This window comes from Leuresthes tenuis, unplaced genomic scaffold (genome assembly GCF_036924035.1).
Source record: "Leuresthes tenuis unplaced genomic scaffold, fLeuTen1.0.hap1 SCAF_3, whole genome shotgun sequence".
In the NCBI taxonomy this organism is placed as follows: domain Eukaryota; kingdom Metazoa; phylum Chordata; class Actinopteri; order Atheriniformes; family Atherinopsidae; genus Leuresthes; species Leuresthes tenuis.
The window spans coordinates 5564349-5591232 of record NW_027325357.1 but is presented as its reverse complement, the minus strand read 5'-3'; the positions used below and the strand labels follow the sequence as shown (position 1 = coordinate 5591232).

The 26884-nt window shown below is 41.1% G+C and overlaps 1 protein-coding gene across 3 annotated transcripts in view; it reads right to left on the bottom strand.

Moving 5' to 3' along the window:
- The window catches only part of mych (myelocytomatosis oncogene homolog), a 51160-nt gene extending 24996 nt beyond the window's left edge, over positions 1–26164 (bottom strand). The window contains exons 1-3 of one of the 3 annotated variants that reach the window (XR_011915166.1): positions 25949–26164; positions 24049–24601; positions 21816–23382 (exon numbers count right to left, since the gene is read on the bottom strand). Coding sequence is in view for 2 of the 3 variants with exons in the window: in XM_072381524.1 (XP_072237625.1) it covers positions 22796–23382; positions 24049–24586 (1125 nt within the window). In the remaining variant the exon portion in view is untranslated. Of the gene's footprint in view, positions 1–21009; positions 23383–24048; positions 24961–25948 lie in introns of those variants that run through there. The other 2 variants (XM_072381524.1, XM_072381525.1) reach the window with 2 other exon arrangements.
- Between the last annotated feature and the right edge of the window lie 720 nt (positions 26165–26884).

Here is a 26884-nt window from a genome sequence, read left to right as displayed (position 1 = left end):
AATGATTTGTAAGTGAACCAGCTCAAGCTGTTGGACGTGCACAAACGTGTGGAGTGACAAAAAATGGCAACAGTTTTTTTACAGTGACGGGTTGACCCAGAAAGCCTCCAAAATGGGCATTCGTTGGAGCCTTAACATCACTTGTGCTGTCATAAAGAGGGAGAGGAGTTTTAAAGTCACTGATAATGCTCTGTTATCTCTGGTTTTCAAAGATTAAACTGACATGAGGCTCACTAACTTTCGCTGGAGGGTGAGATGATGAGTCATCTGACATTTTAAAGGACACACATGAAAGCGTGTGTTTGTGTGTTTAAAGTGAATACCAACTCAAAAGCTGTAACTTTGTCTCAGGCTGCCTCCTGAAAATAAATCCTTAGATTTGCTGTGTTATGTTAAGTAATAGTACCGGCTCAGCTGACATGCAATGAAGGAATTATGTTGGGCGTTACATTACTCTGGCATTCCAACAAAGTTCAACACATTATTCAGAATGGTATTGGGCCTAAAGAGGCAACTGTCTGTGGCCAAAGTGCTCATGTTGGGAGAAAATAGTAACTTGCAATAGGTTGGTAAGCAATTCTACCAACTTCAAAGTAGTGGAATTGAGCAGTTTGGTGGAGTCACTAAAACAGGCTGCGGAGAACAGGGTGTAAAGAGTGTTGTGGTACTGTAACCCTGTGATGTTTTGACCAAAAATGTCTCCAAAAAGCTCTCTTTTGCAGTGATTTTACTTTCAAAGGAGATTTCTTCTCACAAACATGCTTTATCACAAACCATTTTGTCTTCTGAAAGATTTGTACTTAACGGCGAGCTCATGTTTTCTGACAACAAACAGCAATTCATAGCCCCAACAATTACTCCAATATATGTCTGCCCACAGGAATGAAGCAATTTGACAAATGTCAAGAAACAGAAGAACAGGAAGATGTAGAAGCAAAAAAAAAAAGACAGCTTTACACCCATCAAGATTGTCATTTTGTTGTTTGTGCTGAATAAAAATTTAAATCACCGGTAATTATATGTCAATCTGCTCAGGGGTTCGCTCTGAAACCAATCGTCCAAACGTATGACCATCACACACTATGAAGACAGGCGGTTTTTTAAAACGTTAAGCTGCAACCAGGCCAATTAGAAGCAGGCGTGCACCAACAGGCCGTGTCAATCACCAGCAGCAGCTGCGTCTGACGACCATGAAATCAACTCAAACTGCACAAAGACCAGACTCTTACTTTGTGTTACAGTTTTGGACCATCATAGGTTTAATTATCTTTATATCTTTTCAGTTTTTTTGTGTGTGTGTCAGTGCTGTTCGTTCTGTACAACGAAGCAATAAAGTCAATTAACTAACCCTAACACAAAATTCTGGTTTACCGTGTGATTACAGTGACTTTCTGTGGCATTTTATTTGAGCTGTGGCTTCTGCATTGCCCTGAGGGCCGCTGTCAGTGACTGATGTCGCCTCCGTGAACAATGTTCAGGGATTATCAGTAAAACAAAGGAAGGCACTTCATTTGTGTGGCTGTGTTGCTTCGGGGAAGAGATAGAAGAGGAGAAGGAAGAAAGATTGCTTAGAAAGTTAATCAGGGGGGGGTATAATCTCCTCTGTATTAATGAGAACAAGAACAGCAGTAAATGCAGTTGTTCTTAGTCAAGTAAAACTGATGAAAGATGTTTGTTTCTTCACATGAAAAATAAATGTGTCAAACTGCAGCGTTCATCAATCAACTGTGTGATTAAATAACACGCCTGAAACGTGTGATCACTCAAGTTTTCCCAGAAGAGACCACGACAGCAGATCTGTTTAGACTGAGATAACAAACATAAATGTGACATTTGCATCTCATTGTCTTTATTTTTCCACCCAGAGTTGATGAATTGGGTTTTTATTACTTTATCTCTGCATGCATTCGTCCTCTGAGAAAGCTTAATGGCACCAATTCAGAAACAAGCTCTATCTCAATGCATTCCAAATACATAAGATCAGCAGATGGAAGCGTGACTTAAATTGCTTTATCTCAAGCATATTTCCTGCTTGTTTCACTAAAACTTGCAGTACATTTGAATGGAAACTGGACTGATAGACATGAAACCCTCCAGGGAAATACACCTCCAGCATGGGTGGCTCATCTCACTCTGTAACTCTTTATAATCCCACATTTTTCTCTCTTTGTGTTTCTGGAGCTCTGTGGAAGAACCCCCGCTGTTCTCATGCAGTGCTCTCAGTGTAATGAATGAAGAGGTTTTGAGCTGCAGAGCTCTGCAGATTGTTAATTGTGTGCTGATCAGAGAGAAGATGAGGACTTCCGACTAGCCTCCAGGGCAGCATTGTTTTTTCCGTTTTTACAATATAAACCCAGAACTTATATTTTTGCATTTGTTTTTAAATGACTTCAGGTTGGTTTTAGTCCAAAGTTAAAAAATGTATGTGAATGTCAGGCTATATTAGTGTTTTTGGGTTTAATGACAGCACCATATACACTCCACAACTTTATGTAAAACTTGATAACCAGGTAATTTTATTCTATTTTATCAGACAATGTTCAAAGGCGTGATGGCAATTTGAAGCAAGAGATGGACAGACGGGTCAGGACTTTGTCATGCTTCAACCCATTGTGGTAAAGAGGGACCTCAGCTTGAAGGCGAGGTTTTCGATTTACTGTTCCATCTTTGTTCCGACCCTCACCTATGGTCACGAGGCAGAATGAATGAGATCATGGAAACGAGCAGTTGAAATGGGTTTCCCTTTGAGGGTGGCTGGGCTCAGCCTTAGAGATAGTGGGAGGAGCTCGACCAGAGCTGCTCCTGTGCATCAAAAGTTGAGGTGGTTTGGGCATTTGGATGCCTTGTGATTGCCTCCCTTTGGATGGTTTTTGGGCACGCCTGGGAATGCCCTGGGATCCCGCAGGAGGAGCTGGAGAGTGTCGCTGGGGAGAGGAATGTCTGGGTTTCCCTCCTGGACCTGTTGCCTCCCAGACCTGACCATGAATAAGCGAAAGACAATGGGTGGATGTTCGAAAGTAGCACATCATATCAGGAATAATTCTCAAGTTTCAAGAACCCTTAAATGTTGAGCGTTGAGGTTGAGGTCAGGTGACTTCAGTCTATGATCATGATCATTCTTCACAAGTGTTTTTAGCTCAATAAAACACAAAAAACTCTTTGTTCAGTATTTTCTCTATCTGTGATTGATCTATTTCTAAGTGAAAAAAGGGTTATGCAGGGATCCTCTGATTGTGAGATCTAGAAAGGTTTAGTGAGGACAACAAGACAAGTGAAAGTCCAAAATCCAGAGCTAAAACACTTTCAGAAGTCCTGAAACCACAGACAGGAAAATAACTGGCAACACAAGGAATATGAAAACAAGAAAATGGCAAGATTGTTTCACTAATCACCAACAGATGAAAACCAGGGAGTACATGTCAATATTAAGTAATGATAACTGAGCACTGACATGGAGCAAAATAAAGACACACAGTATGTTAGGAACTATTGGTGTTATCCATGATTTGACCCTGAAAAAGTCCTTTTTTGCCCATATTTCAGAATCTGTTTTTGAATCTTTGAAAGTTCATATTATTTCCAGGCCTTTGAACTTCTCTGTAGATATTAGATTTAAGTTGTTCTTGCAGCAGGATGATTTTACCCCCATATTTCCACAGTTTAGACACAGTGTTTGACAGCTGATGTTGGCTGTATGCAGAGTAAACGCACATCTCAAAGCCAAACAGCAGCACGTGAAGGAGAACTTGATATGCTGGTTCACCTTCACTCTGAAAAGTTTACTCTACAATATTTCTTAAAACATTATTGTGTCGTTTCAGATCCTATGAAGACGCCCAGGTTGCGTCAGACAACACCAACTACATAGCAGACTACACTTGCCATTTTATAGCATTGCCTGCATGCTTGCTATGAATATGAATATGTATACTTGATGAGAATATTCCAATTTTTTTCAGATTGTGCCTCCACAGAGATATTTCAGACAGAACTGTTTCAGTTGTGACCAGTTTTAGGATCAGAAAAATAACAAGTGCCAGCAACCTGTACCTTAAACTCCTCCTCCTTCCCCTCCTCCTCACTCATCCTGAGCTATGTTGTGATGGTTGATGCTCATGATTCATAGTGTCAATGCTTTGCAGGGATTTCCCCATATCCTTTCATCTTGTTAATCAGGTGTGTGGGAAGCATATAAAAAGAGGTGAAGAGGCTGGTGTATTAACACACCTTCTTTCAGTGCCATGTTTACATTAGCATACAGGTTTCACTCTCGTCATCTGCTCTCATTTCAGTGTGCAGACTGCATCTGTTCTGTGTGTGTGTTATAACTACACATATAACACACACTACTAAACTGCTTCCATCATTGTTTTTTATTAATATTACAAAGACATTCGCATACTTTTCCGTTTCTTTTCGTGTTAGAAATTGTGACAGACAATAAGCTCATCAAGACTCTGTGGCAACTGGCAGTTGCTTAAAACATATCATGATCATATGTTGCATTAACCCAAGATGTCTGTCTGTTAATATGACTGTAGGAGCTCACAGTTTGTCTGAAAATGTACTGAAAAGTACCAGGAAGTACTTCACACACAACACAGACACATTTAGTTACCTCGAGATGAATGAAAACTACTGCATGTGTAAAAGGGGCTACAAACACTATTCAACTTAACGATACTGCATTTTGACCATTGTAACACTCAAAGTGTCTTGCATAAGTCAGAGAATTAGAACGAGTGGAGTGTTAATGAATGTCAGTGTCTCTTGTCTTTCAATGTGCAAGGCACCATCTGCACTGTCCCGCCTCGTCTGCATATTTCAGACGATTCGGCGTTAAATCGGCAATGGTCTGTCAGTGAGAGTTGTCACTCTGAGAGGGCGCTGCCTGTACCTGGATAATCAATTATTTCACCCACAGTTTGGTTTCACTTGCCACTCCAGTGCAGAATTCCCCGTGACCACATCCCTGAACTACACGCTAACGTCTATGCTGAGCAAATAACAATGGTGAGATAATAAGCCAATGCTTATTTGTTTACATCTTCTTCTGCGAGGTCTTCCAGGTTCCCTTGTGATTACCACAGGCTGATCACTGCCCCCTTCCAAGCAGGGCAGTTATGTCTTCTTTTGCAGGACAAGGTGGGACATCCCATCTGCCATTTGTTTGACCAAATGCTTGCAACTTGAGGAGAGCCAGCAGGGAGCCCATTTTTCCAGTGGTTCTTGGTGTTAGTTTGATGTGTTTGATGTGTTAGTTTGATAGACAGAGCCCTGAGACATCTGAGAGCGCAAAGGAACTTAGAACAGCTTTGAATGATACAAAGTGAACGAAATGTGATGATGATACAGTAGATTTTACCTCATACTGCACTGCCTTACTCTTATCCAGTTCAGCGCTACAAATAACATTTCTAATGGAGTTGCAGTCTGGACAAAAAGTGTTCAGAAAGAGTTATTTTTGACCTCTTTAACAGAAAATATAACTGACATAAAGCTGTTAAAAGCTAAAACTTTTTAACTTTCCTTTGAGTTTCAGGTGTGAGGTCAGTTTTCTCTCTTATGATGTTGAGAAAGTCCACATGACTAAAAGTTGCACTTGATCTTTGACATATCTCACCCTTCAAGCTCCACTTAGGCTTGAAACCTGGTCTTTTCCTTCCTCTATCACACATATTTTTTATTTTAAACTCAGAAGTGACAAGTCAGATGTCACAGGGGGATTTTTATGACTCTCAAGACTCTGCATTTGTTTTTCCACACATGGTGACACACAAAGAGGGACCTCCCCCTAATCACTCTCATTTACATGCACTCAGTCACCTCGATTCTGTGTAGAAATGAATTCAGATATAAACCTGATCAAAGTGCAAGATCAGCAGCAACCTCACCTCAAACATCTGAGTTTGCTTGGTTTGTCTGATCTTTGGGCTCATGCCGGAAAGCTGTTTCAGTTCTGTTTCATATTTCAAACAACAAAGATTATTATGTGTTAGTATCCACATTTCTCTGCAATTCCATAAGTAAACGGTTACCTTGTGCAAAAGCAAATAATCTATCGGACAACCGTCTTTAGAGTTCGTAGGTAAAATGAGACATGAAAGTTGTTTGGTGGGTTGTTGTGGGTCTCTGGAATGATGATAAGTTTGCAACAATGTAACTTCCTGAAGTACAGTGAACTATCAAAAAGAACATCATGTTTCATGCAGCTAGGTGACTGATTTGAAAACTCAACATCTGCTTTACAGGTGCTCGGGCACTCGTGTTGATGAATAAATAAGAATCAAAACAATAGACAGTAAATCTGCTTTACAATCCATAACAGAATTTTGTAAAGAACAGCAAACATAAGAAAAAATAACAATAAATAAATAACAGAGCTGCTAAATGTGTCTGATTTTTACACAAATTTTTAACACCATCCCCAAGTGGAAGCAAAGTAAAATGGTTTGAAAAGTCCCACTGAGGTGTTGGCATGTCCAAAGTATTAATCTGCTTTACTGTATTTTATTGCTTTTACTGTTATTTTATTGTTTTTTTACTTATTTTTTTCTTTATTTATTATCTGCTGTAAAGCACTTTGGTGAGCTGAACTGAGCAGATTTCTTCCTAAACCACAGGAGACATCACTGAGGAAAAGGCACAGCAACAACTCAGAAATGGCTTTAGAATATATTGTACAGAAAGTAAAATATGCATTAACAAACATAACCACACACTTTCAGTTTTAAACAGCTTTTGATGTTTTTGTAACCTTTACAATAGTCGTTACATCTTGAGTTTTGATGGTTTTAAAGGATGCCTGTAGCGATGGACCATTGCACAAGTCTACCCTTCTTGTAGCTATTCCTGTTTTATAAATATAAATAATAATAGAAATATAAATAATAATAACGATGCACAGTTCTTAATGTGCAATATCTACTGTATAATAACCACTTTATATAATAATAATATAATAACAATGTGCAATTTTCTTAATGTATAACTGCTGATACTGGTGGTATTACCTGCTATTGTATGTCCCTGTTGTCTTTGTTCTTTTTGTCTCTTGCTTGCTGCTGTAACATGTGAATTTCCCCATTGTGGGACAATAAAGGAAAACCTAATTTAATCTAATCTAAATGCAACACTCAATCAGCACGCACCAGATTAAAAAACTCTGGAGGAGAACAACAAAACAACACCAAAAAACCTGAATTGCCAGCTATTTTCTGTCAATTTTGACACGTTGCAAACTTTGAACTGGGGAGAATGGAGTATATAGTAAGTATATAAGTTAAGTATATAACTATACTTAACCTGCTTGAGGCTGGTCTGCAAAAATGAAATGTATTAGGGTGAATGAATGTTCGTTTTACCACAGTCCAGAAATACTGAGTCCAATAAAAGAATCACCACAGCTGACTTCTGCACGTTAGAGACTGACATCAGTCATCATCACAAGCTGCTGCTTGTGCTGTGGAAAGAAACAACAAACCTGTTTTTCCTTCCCTTTTCTCATGAATAGGCTTGTTTTCTCTACCTTTCATGCAGAATGCTGTATTTGTGCATGTGAAAGTTTTGCTGTGTTAAAAAGCACTCACCACACTATTGCATTACATTACATGACTTCGTTTTTATGAAATGTATTCGCATAATTCTTAGTAACTAGGGCGACCGTGGTTCAATGGTTAGATTGGGTCATCCAGTAACCAGAAGGTTGGCGGTTCAATTCCCTGGAGGGGTGTCAGTCCACCCCCTTGTCACGGCCGAGGTGCCATTGAGCAAGGCGCCATACCCCCATGCTCTCTGGGCACTGTAAATGGCTGCCCACCGCTCCAGTGTATGGTATCTCGCTCTATGAGTGTGTGTGTGACCCTGTGCATGTGCGTGTGTGTCAACAGGTACCAACCTGGATGGATTAAAAGCAGAGGACAAATTTTGTGTGTATGCATGACAATAAATCTGATCTTAATCAAGTTTGGTAAGATTCAAGCAAAAGCATGAGCATCTTTGCCACCCTCTGCTATTGTTGACCAATCAGCTGAGCAGTCAAAGTATCTGCACCTTTCATGGGGGGGACCAGCAGTGTACAGTTTGAGAAAAACAGTGTGATTAGAAGCACGTAAACCTATTCTGATTAGTTTGCATGAAATGTATGAACTTGTAAATGAGTAGAACACAGGAACTTTAGAATTCATTAGATTACAGTTAAAGTCCCAATATAAGCAAACTGTAAATGCTGCAGTCAAAACTTGGATATTGTTTACCATTTTATTCACTGCAGTCTTTGTCCTTCTTCATGCTGGACGGTGTTTAGACTACCCCCAGACCACCATGAAGGACACGGCAAACCCCGGCCAACTAGTTAGCTATTTGGAAGAATAACCTTTGTACTCACTTTAAATAACTTTTAGAGACTTCACAGGAGAAAGAAGAAGTCATGCACTACCAATATTTAGAAAGTTTCTTCAGGGACAATTAAATACTGAACCACAGCAGCAAACATTGCTCTGTTTGTGTGTGCAGTATTGTGGCTCTTCAACCACTGTTTGGTTCCTGCAAACCAACAGGCAGAAACTGCAAAGCCTGATGCCAAAACTGCCTAAAAAGCAGCAAAGTGAAGCCAAAGTTGCAAGACTGTTTTGACTGAACCTGTGACAATCTGGACGAACTGACTCACACTGTGGCATCTTACTTTAGCTTTTGTGCGGACGTGTGCCTAACAAAAACCTTCTGTATAACAAGCTGTGGTTCACAACTGGACCCTGTACAACAGACAGAGGCCGCTTTCATGCATGAACACTGCGGATAGGAGGAGAACTGGGTAAGGACTCTGACTGCAGTTGCTGTTCATATCAGGACACTCGCTGCTGAAAATTCTCTCTCACAACAAAAAGTATGCTGTGGAGATTAGAATTTTATTGAAATGTACAAGACCAGGTGAGTTTTTGCGTTGACATCAGTGTCACATATATTTGGAGGAATTTACAACATTGGCAAGCGAGTGTGAAGCAGCATTTTTTGTCAACATGCGCATTTGCTCGCTTTAAGTGCTCTGGTGGATTTGCTACCATATTCACACACAGACAAATTTGCTAATTTTCCACATTTTAATCTGGGTAATCTGAGAAAGAAGTCAGGAGTCATGTTGCAGACATTCAGGGCCTTCCAGCCAATGACCCTACATGAGCATACGTAGACCTGCAAGATATCACAGACTATGGGAGACCATCCCCCTCTGCTGAGGCAAACAAAGACCTGATTGATCATTTAAAAGTCCTCTACTGTCACTTTGAGAAGGACAAACTTACAGTCCTCCCCCATTCCTCCAAAACACCAGCATCCCCCGTCACACCTCTGTTAACCCCAGACTACTTCAACCCATCACCCTTCCTTTTCAAAATGCAATGAAACAATGCGAAGAGCTTTTGAAATGGCTCTTTCAGAGAGAGAGAACACCAGGAGAGCAGTATGTCCAGATGGTGTCTTCTCCTTCTGCCTTAAAATTAAAACAACCACCTGGCTCCTTTCTTCTCTTAAATATTAAACAGATCGCTGGAGATGTTCTAAATGCTTCACCATCACCCCCTGTCCCCAAGAAACCCTTCGTCACAGAACTGAACGGCTGGTTGGCACACCATGCTGTGCTGCCTATCAGGCAAACAGATGAGGCAACCACAAGCTGGAAGTTTAATCCATCATGCAACACCTCAACCATCTGCATCTTTAATTTTCTATAACTCCTTTTAAAACCTGGATTACACAGTGTTTGGGTTATAAAGTGCAGGCAAAACAACATTTTAGACAAAAAATATCAAGAAACACAGCAAACAGCCAAAGCAAAATAAAATGCAAGGCTAAAACACAGATTAAAACATGTGAGGAGATCTAGATACACAGCAAAACACTGCAAAGCCAAATTCAAAACCTGGTCAATCAGACATTGAAATATTTTGAAGAGATGGGTCTTTAGCTGTGATTTAAAACACCCAGGAGAAGACTGTATGTCAGCCTGGGACACAGGACTGAGACCTCACTGTCTCTTTGAGTTCACAACAACATACAAATTCCTTGTGTGCGTTTAACATACTTGGCTAGCAAAGCTAAAGCTAATTCTGACTCCACTTGAAATAAACATGTCTGTGCAGTAGCTTGAGAAGTATTAAGTCAGACACGGGGACCTGTTTATGTAATTTCTCATTATTTAAGAAATATAAGCAAATTATATCTTTATTACAGATACATCCTTTGGGTCATGGATTTTGTCAGGCATCAAAAACTCGAAACAGTCAAACTATTCATCGAACGTGGAAATACTTATCCAAGCGGCTCAGTCTCATAACGTAGGAGAAACAGCCACAAATGGTTAATCCACTGATTTGTGTCTAGAGACACAATTTTTGTTGCTTTTTCACGCCACTGACACAACACAGACAGGCATGGAGCTGCACACACAGCTGCAAAGCGCAAAGAGTTTAGGACTCTGTTGCTATTTTCTTACACTTTCAGTTGTTGTTTTACACATTAGAAATTACTTTAAGACTACACAGTAATGGTTAAACATCATTGATTTGTCTAAAGGTAATACTGCATCACATTAGAATGTAATTATCATGGATTACTGGATGCTAAATCCATAAAATTTTCCTTTTTCTTGTTTCTCCGTGTTAAGAATCTTTGCTACAATTTGTTAAGTTTATCTCTTTTGCACATCTCCTATGAGTAAAAACGTTTTGTAAATGCATTTATTCGAGCTGCTTTATTAAACTATAACTAGCAATGTGAACAGAGTCACAGTCAGACCAATTTAGACCTTGTAAAAATGAATTTGACTGTAGCTTCCTGCATGATAACATGAGTCACACTGAAGTGTTAAGAAGCAGACTCCACGGAGTCTCCGACACGTCAATTCAACAGCACAAAAACAAAGCAGACAGAATAACAATGTGTGAGACAAGCAGTGAGATCCCCTCTTTAGCATGCTAATGATGTGTCAACGAGAACACTTCCACACATTAGATAGACTGGAGGGGCCAGCGAGGTTAAAGTTAAATGAAACCCAACTGAGGTGAATGAGCTTATAAACGATCAAGTGAAAACCTGCAGCCGTCTCGTCTCGATCACTTTTACACGTGAACAGACTCCAACGCTGTGGCCCTGCTTGCAAATTTGCAAATGGCATTGACATACATCTTGGTTGATCTGAACAGAAATGAACACTCACTGTGAATGTGCTGTGGATGCACCAGTTGTGTTTCCATCCAGCCCTGAAGCGAATTTGAAATCAACTTTTGAAATGCACGCCAGGCTAGTTTAGAGATTTGTCATTTGTCAGCTGATTGTTCATTTGACCAACATGGTCGCTCCATCAAAACTGACATTCAACACATCTTTCCTTCCATCTTACTTCAGCTTTTCTTTAAAAAAGCCAAATCTACGTCAACTCAGCATAAAAACTCGAAGAAATGCTAAATTAAGAATTGTTCCATTTCCATCAAACTCTTCATTTGTGCGACATTGTAATGCAACACATTGTAATGCAACACGTTGTAATGCAACACGTAAAATGTACAAAGTTACTCAAGATAATGGACAATGCTGTACATCCTCTACATGACATGGAGATCAAACATTGGAGTGTGTTCAGTCAGAGGCTTCTTCAGCTCAGCTGTAATGCTATAGGTCATTTCTGCCCACAGTAATAACTGAACAATGACTTTTTTGAAAATAAATAACTAGTAACTAACAAATAGCAGTTTATTTCTTTATGCTGCAATAATGATTTCTAATTTATGGATGTATAAAAGTATTATTCAATTCTGTTCAAAACCAGAGAAAAATATGATGATAGAAATCCTGTAACTTTGCCCTCGTTCTTGGGAGTTCCGGACTGCACAAAGACGCATTTTCTGCATAGTGTGAAGGGGAAACTGTGCCATCTACTTCACTGAAGTCTTCTGTACAAGATGTAAATTTCCTGCAGACTTTGCTCAGCATCGTTGACTGCTGCTGGTCAAAAACAACAACGTCTTGGGTCTTTGCAAATGGAAATTGTGTAGAAGTGGAGAAGTGACACCCATCAAATGGTCACTTTAAGCACATGTGGAGAAGCTTTCTTATTTATATCTGATGTGAATTGACTTGAAGCTGTAAAACTTAGATTAGATCACTGTAGATGCATGTCTATACCAGATGCAAACTACGCCTCCTTCACATGAAGCTTTCTTATACAGCAACTAACATTAGGCACATTCCCACTGTAGGAACCTTTTGCCGTTCCTATAACCTTTTTTTTTGGACCACGGCCCTCAGTTCCTGTAACCATTTTAGCTCCTTCTCCCGGGTCTTTTCTGGGTTCCATAGGAACACATATGACGTAGGTGTTTGGTAGCTCCGCCCCTTGTCTGAAATGTTTACTCATACGACACGGACACAACCAGCTCATGTTTAATAAGTTAAACTGAGACGTCGTCTCCTTTGTCTGCGGCGCTCTGCTCTCCTTCTTTCCTTCATGAAACGAAGAAGTATCGCCCGCTGCTGGATTCTTCATCTCCTGACTCTCGCTGTGCGCTCTTCCAGCCTCCATCTTAGACGCCTGATGTGGTCGTCCATGATTAATATCACCGTCATGCAGACCATGAACACGGGGGCCTCCTCGCTCTCCATGTTAGCTTCTTGGTGGTGTTGTTTTCTTCTCTCCTTACTTTTCGCGGGTTTTGTTTTGTTGTTGAGTGGCGCTAAAGTAACACGTCTGTCGCAGACGGCTGCGTCACATCAGTCCGACCAAGGTCCCCGACTTATGTGCGAATGCAAAATGAAACACTTCCCCTGGGGAAGGGCAGGTCTTAGAACTAAGTTTGACGTGGACAGTTCTTAGAACTGCGTTCTTACAACGTCTCTGTCCGAATGCGGCTAATGAGAGTTCCAGCAAGCCTCTTAAGGTCAAATCCCCATTCTAAGATGAATTTCCTGAAGCTTTATGTTAAGGAGCAGCAGAGTAGACTTTATCCAGTCTATCACTGGTTGCTGAAAGTGACCAAAAGTAAATGAACACAGTCCATATGCAACAGTTGAATGTGTCATTCCAAAGGTCACTGGTTGCTGAAAGTGGCCAACAGTAAATAAACACAGTCCCTATGCAGTAGCTGAATGTGTCATTCCAAAGGTTGCTGTAGGTCTGTGGTTTGTGTCCAGACATAAAGCAATGCAACTTGTCTTTCGTCATTTGTGCAAACATGTTTGATGAATCATTTGTTTTTCTTTTGCACAAAACAGCTGCTGTACACATGTCAGCTGTAACACGAGCTTTGTGCAGAGAAATCAACCCTGTGTGGTAGACAGTGTTCGGTCCCCTTTTTTAAAACGTTCATTTGTAACGACCAAAGATGGATCTTGGCCTCTATCGTTGCTTGTATTGTGACCGAACACATTAGCCGTTTTCAAACTACGTCAAGTCACTGGAAACGTGTCACACAAGCATATGTAACTTGAAGAATTGATGAGATTACAGTTTAAGTTGTAATTCAGTAGAAGAAGCAGTTTTCCAAAACAAGCCTTTAGAACCAGAACACAAAAAGTCAACAAATTTAAATGGACTTGTACTTGTATAGCGCTTTTCTAGTCTAGCTGACCACTCAAAGTGCTTCACTACATGCCGCATTCACCCCACTCACACACATTCATACAGCACGTCTTAAGATACTTAACTACGTGCTTTTCTAATCATTCATACACACATTCATACCCCCAATGATACACTGGGGGGGCAACGTGGGGTTCAGTGTCTTGCCCAAGGACGCTTCGACATGTAGCCCGGGGAAGCCAGAGTCGAACCACCAACCTTCCGATTGGTGGGTGACTGCTCTTCCTCCTGAGCTACAGCCGCCCGTTTACTGCAATGGACATTCACATGAACGAAATGGAGGGAGCTCTTCTTCAGGAATGACTTTCATCTCTGTGAATATCCTGGATATTGTGTCACATCTGGAAAGACTCTGTTCCGTTACATAGATTTGTTTGCCAGTTCAGACCAAAACAGCTGATGAGTCACATGATTTTAAAGTTTGCAAGGTCAGACTTTATTCATAAAGTTATTTCCATTTCATTCTTTTTTTGTACATTAATATATTTTTAAAAATGATTTTTACCTTTTCCATTCACATTTTTCTAGTATCAGTACTAGAAACCCAGGTATGAAGGGGTGCAGGTCTAAAAGAGACCTTTTAAGCTTTTGCCATGTTAGGATATCGTAGACGTAATCAGTTGAAAGATACCAAACAGAGTCAGAGTCAGTAAAATAAGCCTGTAGTGGAGCCAGGTTCAGCAAGTAGGTTATACTCAGAAATTAAAAACAGTCTGTGAGACAAGGTGAATTCTATTTAAAAGACTCAGATGTCAGCGGAAAGACACTGCTGCCTGCAGGGAATAACACAGGAAATCACCAAAAATCTCCCTCAGCAGTTCTAAAGTGATCCATCACTGAACTGAGACAGCTTACATGATCAATAAGCGCCCATTTCCTTCAGTTAACGATAAAAAAACCAAACCAGCAAGATGGTAATCTGTCTCCATTATAGTGGAGCTTCCAAAAGAGAATTGAATTATAATTTATTAATATTCATACATTGGTTGTTGATTTACTTTGTGCACTATTTGAAAATGTATTAACTTCATTAGTCTTTATAGTTTGTTTTTGACCTGGGGGGGGGGATTCTATCTGTGAAAAAAACACACATTTCATACATTTGTCTTCTGCCTTGATTACAGTACCGATGCATTCTACGCTATAACAGCATGAAAACCCCTTCATAAGTTTAAGCTAACACACACAAAAAAAAGACAAAAACATGTCATGCACACAGATATGCAAATAGACACCAATTCACAGTTTCCTGGCATCCCCACTGGCAGCACTGCAGTATGAGCCTGACTCAGGACCAGTTCTCGTGACAGAGCTCTGATATAACAGCCTTATTATTTTAGCATGACTCTCATAGCCAGTGGCATACAGACAGGAAATGCTTCATCGTAGCTGGTTAGCAGCCCTTAGGGAAGCACTTGGTTAGGCAAAAGAGCAAAGGGATCTGGGTAATGGGTTACAGATGAGCGGAAAGTGGGGCAACTGTAACAGTCTCAGAACAAGCAGCAGAGACTGCTGACTTACCGGCTGTTGAGTCACATCCAGGCTAAATGTAGATTACATATCCCAGTGTGAGCACATGATGATGAAGCTGATGAATGAGAACAGCTGCAGAACAGTGTCCAAAAGAAAAAAAAACTGTAATTTTATCACAGATTTGATCTTGGAATTGTCCATTTCCTTACTGGTAGTAGGACAGAGGAAAATTAAGTGATATTTAAGAGGCTGAACACAACACATGTGATAATAATAAACAGCAAACACACCTAAAATGAATCAAGTTGTTTCAACAGTGACTAAAATTGTAGGCAAATCCAAAAGTTAACAGCCCGTGAAGTGAAAACTAAAAAGAAGGATGTGAGAAAATTACCAAACTGGTGAGTCCCATAACCCTCCTCTATGTCCCCTTATCAAAATCCCCTAATATCTTATATAGGGGTTTTTAGCATAGCATCTTATATTTATATTGAAAGCATTTGTCAACTGTAGAAAGTATTCGTTAACCATCAAATCAGCCGTAAAAGTTGTTCATATCAAGCACCAAGCTATCTAAATCACATATGCTGCAAATTAAAAACTGATGATTGCTGCATTTTTCCACAGACAAAACAGAAGCAAGCTACATGATTTCCTTGAATTGAATGTTAGATTTTCACAGGAGAAGTCATTCTGCTTCAGATATTACAGGGTAAACATATCATAGGCAGAATGATGCGACTGCTTGTCATTACAGGCATAAATTGAAGCACATGTATGACGCACTTGTGTGCTGCATTGTGGCTGAGGATCTTTAGTCAGAACTGGGTTTGGATTTAGTTCTTTTTTTAACCTTTCATTAGGGTTTCTCATTGTTTCCCTTGAAAACAAAGGACGGTCAAATGTCAGCTTCGGAGCTCCACTTTTCCTTTTCTTTCTCTTTATCATCTCTGTTTCCTTCGTCATCCTCTACGTGTGTTTACTTCCACCATTTTCCATTGCTCATCTCCTTCTCTTCTCCCACTCTGTTTTGATGTGGCAGATCAGGATGAATGAGTCAGAATATTTGGGTCAGTGAGCCACACAAGAAGCAAATGCAGTCAGCTACTGTACAACGCCCACATGCACACACAGAGGTTGGCCTTGGTTTGATTTTAAAGAGACACTCCACCCATAATACAGCAATATGATATTTTGGTTGTCTTCTTTCCTGGAGAATACAAACTGTGTTGAGCTAACGTCACAGTGAAGCCAAAAAAAGCTCCAGCTTATGTGCCAGTGCCTTGAAGACATATTTTGTTTCACTGAGGTTTTACAGTCATTCCTGCTTTTTACGAGTCCACATGATTGTTGGAAAAACATTCCAGACGTTTAGTTTTGGGCAGCAGTATTTCGTAGTAATGTATTTCTTTTGGTCTGTCATTTTGTCAATCCAGGATTTTGTAGATAAACAGATAAAATTATGACCTCTGGTTGCAATATAAGAATGCAGCATGGGGAGCTGAGATAAAGAGATAAAGCCTAAATTAAACATGTAAACACAAAGGGGTGCCTCAGCTGGTTCCAATGAAGCTCCACCTTTGAACTTATGGCTGACGAGCAGTGTTAGTGAGCATTTTTCTTTTTAAGTAATTTATCAGGCCTCTCCCTGCAGTCTTTCATAAAACAACAAACCTAATCTGTTGCTCTGTGATGAAAAGACGTTTATGGCACCTGGGTCAATTCGTTAGCTGCTATCTGACACACCTGGTAGTTGCATCCACACACTCACCCTGACCTACATAGCTGTACACACAGACAGACAAACATTCCCTCTCCAGCCATCCTTACACAATGTGTTCTTTCTGAAACTCTGAAACTATCTTATTTCTCACTTCAGCCCACAAGAAAATGATCATTTTCTTCTCTTTTGTTCTTCTGTAAACATTTGAAAAGATAAAGTCTAGAATAAAGTACCAACTATAGACAAAACCTGTTATTCATTACAAGTCTTCCCATTGTTCCAGCAGAATTGGTCATTTTCCACTTTCTGTTCCCTTGCTGTTCTAACATGAATGCACGATTAAAAGAGTTTAAAATAAATTATAACAAACAGCTCAGGCTCATCTGCTCGATTTGATCTTGATAGAAAAAATGCAAAATGAGCAGAAAGTTAGTGAGTTGCTAAGAAGAATCAAACATAGATGAGCGACAATAGATTTTACATATGAAATTACAGAATTGTTAATTTTATTATTGGTACTATGATACAAGTTCAAGTACATGAATCCACATTTGGACTGATAAGAAAGCGAGCAATACAAACAATTTACATTTCTAACCATAAAGACATTTACATAGTGGGCTGAAAAAGGTATGGGCATGCCTACTCCTAATTTTCTGATACCATGAATAGTTGAATGGGTGGAAGATGAGCATTAAATTCACAATGTGAAAAGAGTGCTAAACAAAAGTCTTAGTTAGCTTGTAAAGACAATTATTTTTTTAACTCATTATTATGAAAGTTTATGTGATGCAAAGACTCTGGCTGCCCAAACTCAGTCAAACATGACCAAACATGGACACCTCCAAGTAGCTGCCAAACACCTCTGAAGTTATACAAAGATATTAGAAGATAGAACAGTTTTTCAGGCTGTCAGTGTTCTCAGTTATTTTTCATAGAGGAATGTCAGTTAACATGTAGCATGGAGACCAAGCTGCAGTTGGAATGATTAAAACAGCTTTCCTGGAGAATTGCTAAGGTTGCTCAAAAGGCAAAAAACCTTCATCTGATTCTGAGGTGGTGGAGCTCTGTGCAGTCACACCTGCACAAATAGGACCTCTGTAGAGGAGTCAGAGGGAAACCTTTCCTGCTTCCTTACCACAAAACTGAGTTTCACAAATGTGCAGCAGGAGCATCTACAGATGCCTGGTGTATTTTGGTGGCTCAACCAGGCTTTGGGCTTGTAGTGCAGCCAGTATTATATAAAAGGTGAGGATAAAAAGGGGATAGCTTCTAAAACAAAGCAGAATGGTCTTAAACACACATAAAAATACACAATAGACATTGTGCATGCAAGGCAACTCAAGAATGTCATAGAACTAAATATGTGAAGGTGGTGCTGAGCAACAAACTTTTGCTTCAGTTCCTTGTCCATTCTTGTTCAATTGGAAGTGCTATATATATGTCTAGATAGATAGATAGATGATACCTATGATATGATGATATATATATACATCATCATATATATATATACACGATATAAAGTAAACGTTACAGTATTTGAGGTGCAGAGTGCAAAAGACAGATAGATTTATTCCAGTTCTGTAACAGTGGCTCTGACAGAGGTAGATGAGTTGTAAAGTCTGATTGCGGTTGGGAGGAAGGACTTCCTGTATCGCTCCTTAGAGCAGCGGGTTGAATGAGTCTGTTGCTGAGGCTGCTCTTTAGTTTCTCCAGTGTTTTGTGGAGGGGGTGAGACGGATTGTCTACGATTGCCAGCAGTTTTGCCAGTATCCTGTCCTCCACCACCTCCCTCAGGGTGACAAGCTTAGAGCCAACAACAGACTCTGCTTTCCTGATGAGTTTGTTCAGTCTGTTGGCGTCCTTTGCCTTGATGCCCGCACCCCATGACACTGCAGCAAAGAAGATGGAGCTCGCCACAACAGACCGATAAAATATCTGAAGCATCTTGTTGCAGACGTTGAAGGACCTGAGCCTCCTCATGTCTATGAAAAATGTGTTTATCTTTAAATTTTCTAATGACAGAAACAGAAATGTTGATCCCGGGTGCCAAAACATTTAGATACAACTGAACATTTCAAATATCTTCTCCAGCCCATAAACCCCAGTATGTCAGACTACTATCTTTTTCAGTCTTTCTTGGAAATGCAAAGGACTTTGTACCTTAAACTATATAATTACTACTTTAGAAATCTACTGAAGATTGTAGTCATCTCTATAGTGTCTATATGTGCAGATCTTAGATAAGACAGTGAAACTTTAGCTGTTGGCTTTTTTAAACAGAGAATTCAAAGGAAACGCCCACGCTGCAGAGATAACACACACTCACCTGTCTGGCACATGTCCACCTGATGCACATGCACACTGCAACACATGGGCTGAGCTCAGTTTGCGCAACATATACGTGTTGAAGCCTCACACTTTCCCCAGAGAAAAAGTTTACATATCACCATCCCTGGGAGTGGTGTGTAGATAAGGAGGCATGACAGGTGTGTGAGGGGGAACATTTTTAGCTTAGCTTGCTCTTCTAACAAGCATCCCTCACGTGCTCTTGTATTTGTTAAGATGCGTGAAACTTTATTTACTCCGATGGAGTTAAAACCGCTTATTTAGTCTGCATCTTTTATTCAGTGGGAAGGTAGCCTTCAGAGGCAGTGGTCAACAGGGCTGAAGTGAGCCCAGTTCTTATCAGTGTTCAGGATATTAGTTAAATTCCACAGCAGTTCAGTTCTTACTATCCTGCAGCTGATGTTAGTATTATTATTCAACTGCAGTCTGAACAATTTGCTGCTTTCTGTGCCACTGTTTGCTGTCTCTTTGTCAGTGCACGTGAGGATCTCCTGATCCAGCGAGTTATTTATTTAACATGTTAAACTTTCTCTTGTTTAAACAAAGCTTTAAAAACCACCTGTAACCTGTTGTTTTAAGTAAAATGACAATATATGTTAAATGTATAAATTAAACGGCATGTTCGACTTCTGTTGTCTTTTGGATCTATAATGTAAGCAAGCTGAAAATGTAGATTTCTACTAAACTGCAGTTTATGACTAATTTAAGGTTCATCATCATTCTCAGCAGTGGATTGGGTGTTTTGCTGCAGTGTAAAGTGGTACAGATGTTATTTTATCACTGCTGCCTCGCAGCAAGTGTTTCTGACTCCCGGCTGGAGTTTGCATGCATGTGTGGGTTCTCTCCGGCTTCCTCCCACCATCCAATCAGGTTAACTGGTGATTCTAAATTGACCCTAGTAGTTAATGTGAGTGTGCATAGTCTGTGTGGCCCTGTGATGGACCCATGTAGGGGGGTACCCCAACTCTAGCCCTCCCTCAACCCTGAGCTGGATTGACCGGGTACAGAAAATGGATCAATTACTTTTACTGCACACACAGTTTATGTTTGGTCTGGTTTAGTTGCATCCTCTTGGTAATGCTCTTCTGTATTAATTAGCAGACTCGTAATCTTGTTCTTCATCTTATGTGTTCTGTGCTCATTTATCTTTCAGGAAAACATGTCACATTTAAGAAATTGAGTCTGGTTGGTGATCATAATCCAGATCCTCAGGCACTGAAGTAAGTGGCTCTCAGATCTGGACCAGATCCAGGAATTTGGAACAGTTTATGGAAAAGTGTTAAAGCCAAGGCCATAATGCCCCGAACACTCTTCTCACCTGTATAAAATCAATTGGAAAAGGCCTTCAACATGAGATTTATTGAAGTGTTTGTATTTATAAGGCAAGAAATGCCATGTACTCTGTTCCAATAACTCTGAAATTAGTTGGAGGAGATACAATTGGTGTTCTGGATACACATTCCTCTGGTAAATACTAAAAAAGAAGTAACACTTCTTTATGGAGACAAAACTCAACCACGAGGAATCTTTTGAACAGCAGTCGGGCTGTCATGTTCAGTAAAAAGCAGCATAAAAGAGGAATTCATTAATGTCTGGAATAAAGTTAACTGTAAAGTCGCCCTACGTCTGTTTATAGTTCACATCATGTAAAGGAATTTGCAACTCAGGTGTAAGAACTCTCGGGTTATGACACAATACTTACCCGTTTTGTTTTAATTTACAGCTACATTAGGAGAAGTCTGACATGACCTTCACTAGATCTGATACTGTATACTGGTACTCAAGTGCAGAGTCATTTAAATTAATTATAATAAAAGCCATTAAAGACAAAGACTTTGACTCATTTCCAATTTTATTTCAATATTAAAAAAAAAATGTGCTTTCCTTTTAAATCCACAAAAAGGAACAATGAACAAAGAATAAAAGGACTAAAATAATTTATGATACAATAACATCTGTACAATTAAACAAAAAGAAAAACATTTACATGCCCAACTGCAGTCAGGTGGAGGTAGGATTGCAAAGTTTTATGTGGAAAAGAAAAAGGAAAAAAAAAATCCTGCTGTCTTTGCATCTTCAAGGCAACTCTGAGACTTAATATCTACAAAATAAGTAATCAAACAGGAGGAAAAATAAAATTAGGCTTCTGTGACAAAATATCCTCTTTTGGAAGAAGAACATTTTAACTAGACAGCAACAGAATCTCAGAAAGTTGACAGAGTCCTGAATAATGGATTTCAAGGCCAAACAGCTTTTTACGATCTCTAGACCAAACACCTCTTACAAACCAAGCTCCGTTCAAGTCCTCTCGAACTCGAAGAGGAAGAACTCTTAACATAAAACAAGACATTTTAAGACATTTAACACACAAGCGCCGATGTTCAGTCATACATGCGCTTCATTATTAAACCGCACATGTATGGCCAACATGGGTTTTACATGAACACCTGGCAACATGTCCGGGCTCCTGCTGAAGAAAGACCGCATCGTGTTGCATTCTAGTCTTAAACTACTGCTTTGTGTTGGGTCTCTCAGCCAGTTGTGCCTCAGTTTAATTTGGCACATCACACAACCAGTGTGGGGAAATCCTCTTTTACAACAGGGGAATGTTGGTCAAAGCCAGTGGCCTCCAATGATCACCTTTTCGTTCCTCCTCTCCCAGGGAGACGGATCTGTAGCTCTGATGGTAGTAGTTTGGGCAGCTTCTGCTACATATTCCAGAAAGTCATGAACACACAGCGATGAAAATCAGCTTTTGGAAATGTTCGTCTTTAAGCAGGTGCTGAAGGGCCCACAGACTTATGAATCACAGTGACATTTAATTTTCATAACCGACAGTGAAATTACAATCCCATGAGTAATTGAACAAACTGTACCAGTATCCCTGCTGTTGCACAATTCTCTACAATACAACCCCCTTAAATAAGAGTGTTATAGTTTTGAACCTGCAAGAGTAAAATGTTAAAGTGGTTTCTGCCCCAGCTTTGGCCAATTTGCTCTGGTAGCCCTGCTCAAAACCTGACTATAGTTTGGTATGATATGGCTGCTTCTGAGCTTGAGCACATGCACACACATTCAGAGACTGAACTGGTGATGAACTGAACTGATGCAGAGCATTGTTGTGTTCAAGTGTAGTCCAAATGACTTCAAAGCCACCAAAACACCTGGCAGAGTGGAGGGATCACTTGTCAATATGGCTATAAGACGTCCTGAAAACATAATATTCAAGTTTCTTTCAACTACTAAACACTGAGCTACTGTGGCTTCAAGTTATTTGGCCTACCAGGAACTGCTGGTTTTGTCTCAAGTCACCTGTGCCATTTGGCACCCCCAAAAATGTTTTAATGAGAAGGGAAAATAAAAAATAAAAAAGGAAAAACCAAAACAAACCACCTTACACTCAACTAAAAACAGTCAGCAGTCAAGGCATGAGGAGATCAACTTTGAGGCAAAGCGTTTGTTGTGTTCTTTGAGTTAGGAACCAGTGTTTATACACAGTCCAGACCATTTGAAACCCAAAAGTCTTTGAAATGTAAATGTCTGTGTGCGCTTTACAGCATGGTGCACCATCCTTTATCCCCACCCATCGTAGTCTCTGTACAAAGTCCTCCATTGGTCCATTAGCTGCGAAGCGCCTGTAGTCTGGCTTTCAGCTCTTCCTGCTTTGCTTTAAGTTTGTCTCTCTTGTTCTGGAGTCTGTGGCCGTCATCCTCCAGGCCATAGATGCAGTCTCTGGCTTTCTTGAGTATCACAACCTTGGATGCCTTGTCGTTGTGCGACAGCTCTGGCACGTTATCACGCAGGCGCATAAAGCAGTTCTTCAGCTCGTTGCGGCGCTGTCGCTCCATCACATTGTGAGTCCGCCGACGCTCCTCGTCGTCCTCGGTCTCTGTCGAGTTTCGCGACGAATGGTGGTAGCGCGACGAGGACGATGAAGACGAAGAGGAGTTACGGGAAGAGTGATGGAAGCGCGATGAGCCATCACTGCCTCTTGAGCGCTTGCTGGATGAGGATGAAGGTGGAGGTGAGGCAGGACAGGGAGCAGCGTAGTTGTGTTGTAGCTGAATCTCAATGTGGTGGCGCAGCAGAGCCCGCTGCTCCTGTTCTTGTTGTTGTCTCCGTTTGCGAACAGAGACGTCAGCCAATGAGGGCACAGGGGAGGGGCTGGAGGGGCACCGCACCACAGTCACAACATCAATTTCTTCTTCTGTCAGAGGGAAAAACAAACAAAAAGGTCAGTCTGGGGTTTTTAATGGTAAAACCTTTTGGCAACTTTGAGCTCCATGACATTTCAGAAGAGAACAGATACATAAACAAGAGTGTAGGCACTGCACACAGCACACCATGTGGGCTTAGATCACCCTCTCTCATGCACAAACAAGTAGTGAAAATCTTTCCAACAACTGTCAACAGCCATAAACCTACTGGCTGTGAACCTAATCTGAATGAGGGCAGCTCAAGATAAGCATTAGATGCTAAAACTGTCATTTTCTGCAGGGTTTAAGTTGGTGAAATGACTCGAGTTTATTAGGAGTCAAAAGTGTTACTACAAACAACAGCCGGCAGCCCGTGCACGCTTTAACAATGTCATCCAGTCATAAAGACCTCTGCAGATTGCAGGTGAGTGGGTGGAATTCAGATAAGCAGAGTGCAAAGAGCAAGGCTCCGTGTGACCAAGCATTACAATGAAATATCAATGAAGCTGGTCTGATTGAAAGGCGATTGGACTGATAAGCAGCACAATGAGACAGACTGAGATTAAAGTCTGATCTGTTAATCAGCATTAAAACTAAAATATCTTTATTAAATACAGAGACCCACAAATCCATGCAGCTTAGCAAATTCTGGAGAGAACATGAAGTTCTTGACTCACCAGAGTCACTTGAGGAATACGTAGACATCTCGCCACCAGTGGATCCGTAGTCTGATGTAGACTCGCTCGACTCCTGAGCCTCCATCAGGTTCTGGCAGTCGAGCGTAGAGCCGGCAATCTCCTCGAAGATGCTGGTATCGATGTCAGACAGCAGAGGGCTGCAGCCGAGCATCGAGGAGACCAGCTTCTCCTCCAGATTTTTGTCCGCAACAAGGCACTGCCACAAGCAGTCCTCCCCACCATCCTCCAGAGTGGAGCTGGGCTCGTCCTCCTTTTCTGCAGCATCCGAGTGAAAGAAGTCGCAGGTCCAGTTGAGCTGCTGCATGTCGTGGTCCTCCAGCAGGATGTCCGACACATAGCTCAACTGGTCCTCCTGGGACAGCGGCTTGCTGTCTCCCAGACCAGCCTTCATGGGAGGGGACTGGGGGGGTGTTGGCAACGATTGGAGGTCTTTCATCAAACTTTGGCAGAAGTCATCGTCAAACAGCAGCGGCTCAGAGTAAAGCCAGTCCGGCGACTGAGCAAAACTTGGTAACATGTTTGACTGCAGAATCTGAGAACAAAATCCAGACAAATAAATAAAATTAGAGGTGGTGGAAAATTTAAATGCTAAAATCCAGATAAACTAGTCCGGTAGTGTGTCTACAGCAGCAGCGGTTCAGTTTAATGAGGTAAATCCAAAAAAACGAGAGAAAAAAACAAAACGGCAGCAACACCTATTGTAGTGAAAGTTTGAACCAGTTTCTCCAGACTGAAACCCCCACCAGCAGTGAGCCACTTTTATCTGTGTTTACATCACTTTAGTCCCTCCCTTCTGCTTCTGGGGAGGCCCGTAAATCTCCCCAAAGACTACCCTCCCCTTCCCCATGACATCACAGGAACAGCTGGGAGAGACGGGGGCAGAAACTTAACACCTCTTTCCACAATCTACATTTTTCCTTCTCAGAAAGTTAATAAAAACATCAGAAAAACTAAACAAAACACAAAAAAAACCCGCAAACAATATTCAGTGGAAACGCTTCGTCTCCTTCTGTGCTGCTCAACACTTAAAACCTCTGCTGCTGATTCACACATGACTAAACAATCCGGCAGAATTCACCACTTCTCACAGTAAACAAAGGGAGCCACAGCCAGCATCTGTTTGCTGACTAACCACTCGATGCATGCTGCCGAAATTACAAAGCACCGCCGAGGAGCTGAATCCTGCGATATTCCTACGGGCTCCTAAGGTATGCGTGTGCGTAACGGCTGTGTTTGCGCACAAAGCAGCAGTGTGAGAGACGGAGTTAAAGGCCGTCTTTATTTTACAGTCTCAGCCCAGGAAACACGAGCCGAGGCTTTAAACACAGACCAGTCTGCGCCGGGACAGGAGAGCAGAACTAAATTATTCTCCCAACGACAGTCTCCCTCTCACTCAACACTGACCGACGTTTGCGCATGAATGCACGCCTTTCATTTGCAGTAAATACAAACACAAGCAGGTAAAAGTGGAGGGAGAGAAGAGGAGATTGTGTTTGGAAGCGGAATAAACGACAGATAGCTGCAGAAACTCCGCTCAGTACAGAGGAAAACCATATGTGAACAGTTTCTTTCGACACGTCACTCCTTTATCAAATACAAACCGAAGCTGGCAACAACGAACCTTTTTGTGAAACGTCACAATAAATGGAGTAGGACTATTGACTGCGGGACATTTAAACGCCGTGTGGGTTCAACACCCCATAATCTCAACGTGAAAACCGGCAGTAATTTTTCTCGAGCACTGCAGTGCACGGACACATGCAACAAGGAAATGCACACATGCATCTAACACACCGCTACGAGGGGGGCTTAAAAACCACGCATTTTGCAAGTGAGCTGCCATTAGTTCAATTTATTTCACCCGAAATTCAGCTCTTACCTTCAACTGTTAAAGGGAAATTCAAAACGAAGAAAGGGGAAAAAGACAACACATCCAATGGCGTCCACAGGGAAAGATTAAGCTACTCGTTTCAGCTTGAGCGAAACTTTTTGCGTGTAAAATTAAAGTTGGAACAAGGCAGCATTGTGTGTAACTCCAAAGTCTTCCTCTCCACCCCCGCTACTATCAGACAGAGTAGGTGTGGCTGTGGGTTGCTCGGTTTATGTATCCACTGCGACGATGTTCCTCCGCCGTCACCAAATTCGCGCCAAAAAACTGAAAAGCCCCAAAAGGTCGTTAAAGATAATCAAACCTATCGCCGAAATATCCGCCCTCGGTCCCCGTAGCGATTGAGTCCTCGCGGAAAAAACGGGCGAGCGGGCGAAAAGGGTAAAACACGCGCAGAAGTGGAGGGACTATAGGCGGAGTGATACGGCGAGGAGTGGATTCCAGGAAAATGGTGGCGGGTAAATGTAAGGATAGAGACACACACGTGGATTGTGAGAAAAAGCCGGGTGTCCAGCTTCAGGGCGGCAGTTGAAGCTGCGAGGAGGAGCGAAGACGGCATGAGAATTTTTTATGAAGTGATACCTTCAGGGGTCAGCAATCATGTTTGTGATACGTATGATTTACTGTAGAGAAAATACAACTTTTGCGGGCTTTGTTGTGCAATGTCGTAGTAAAACTATTGCCCCGTGATTCCAAAGGAATTTTGGATCATTTTCGCCCCTTATGACACATTTTTGTGTCATTAAAAATATTCTTGTTGATTTTCTGCTTTTGTTTCTCTCACCGCCCTAAATGATACGCACAGTTTGCTTTAAATGTGCCTTATGATTAAAGGTGACTTGACTGGTAATGATAATCTTTTCAAATACATTGAGTCACATTGTCTTGCAGGGTGTTTCACAAGCCATCTGCACCCAACTCTTCCTC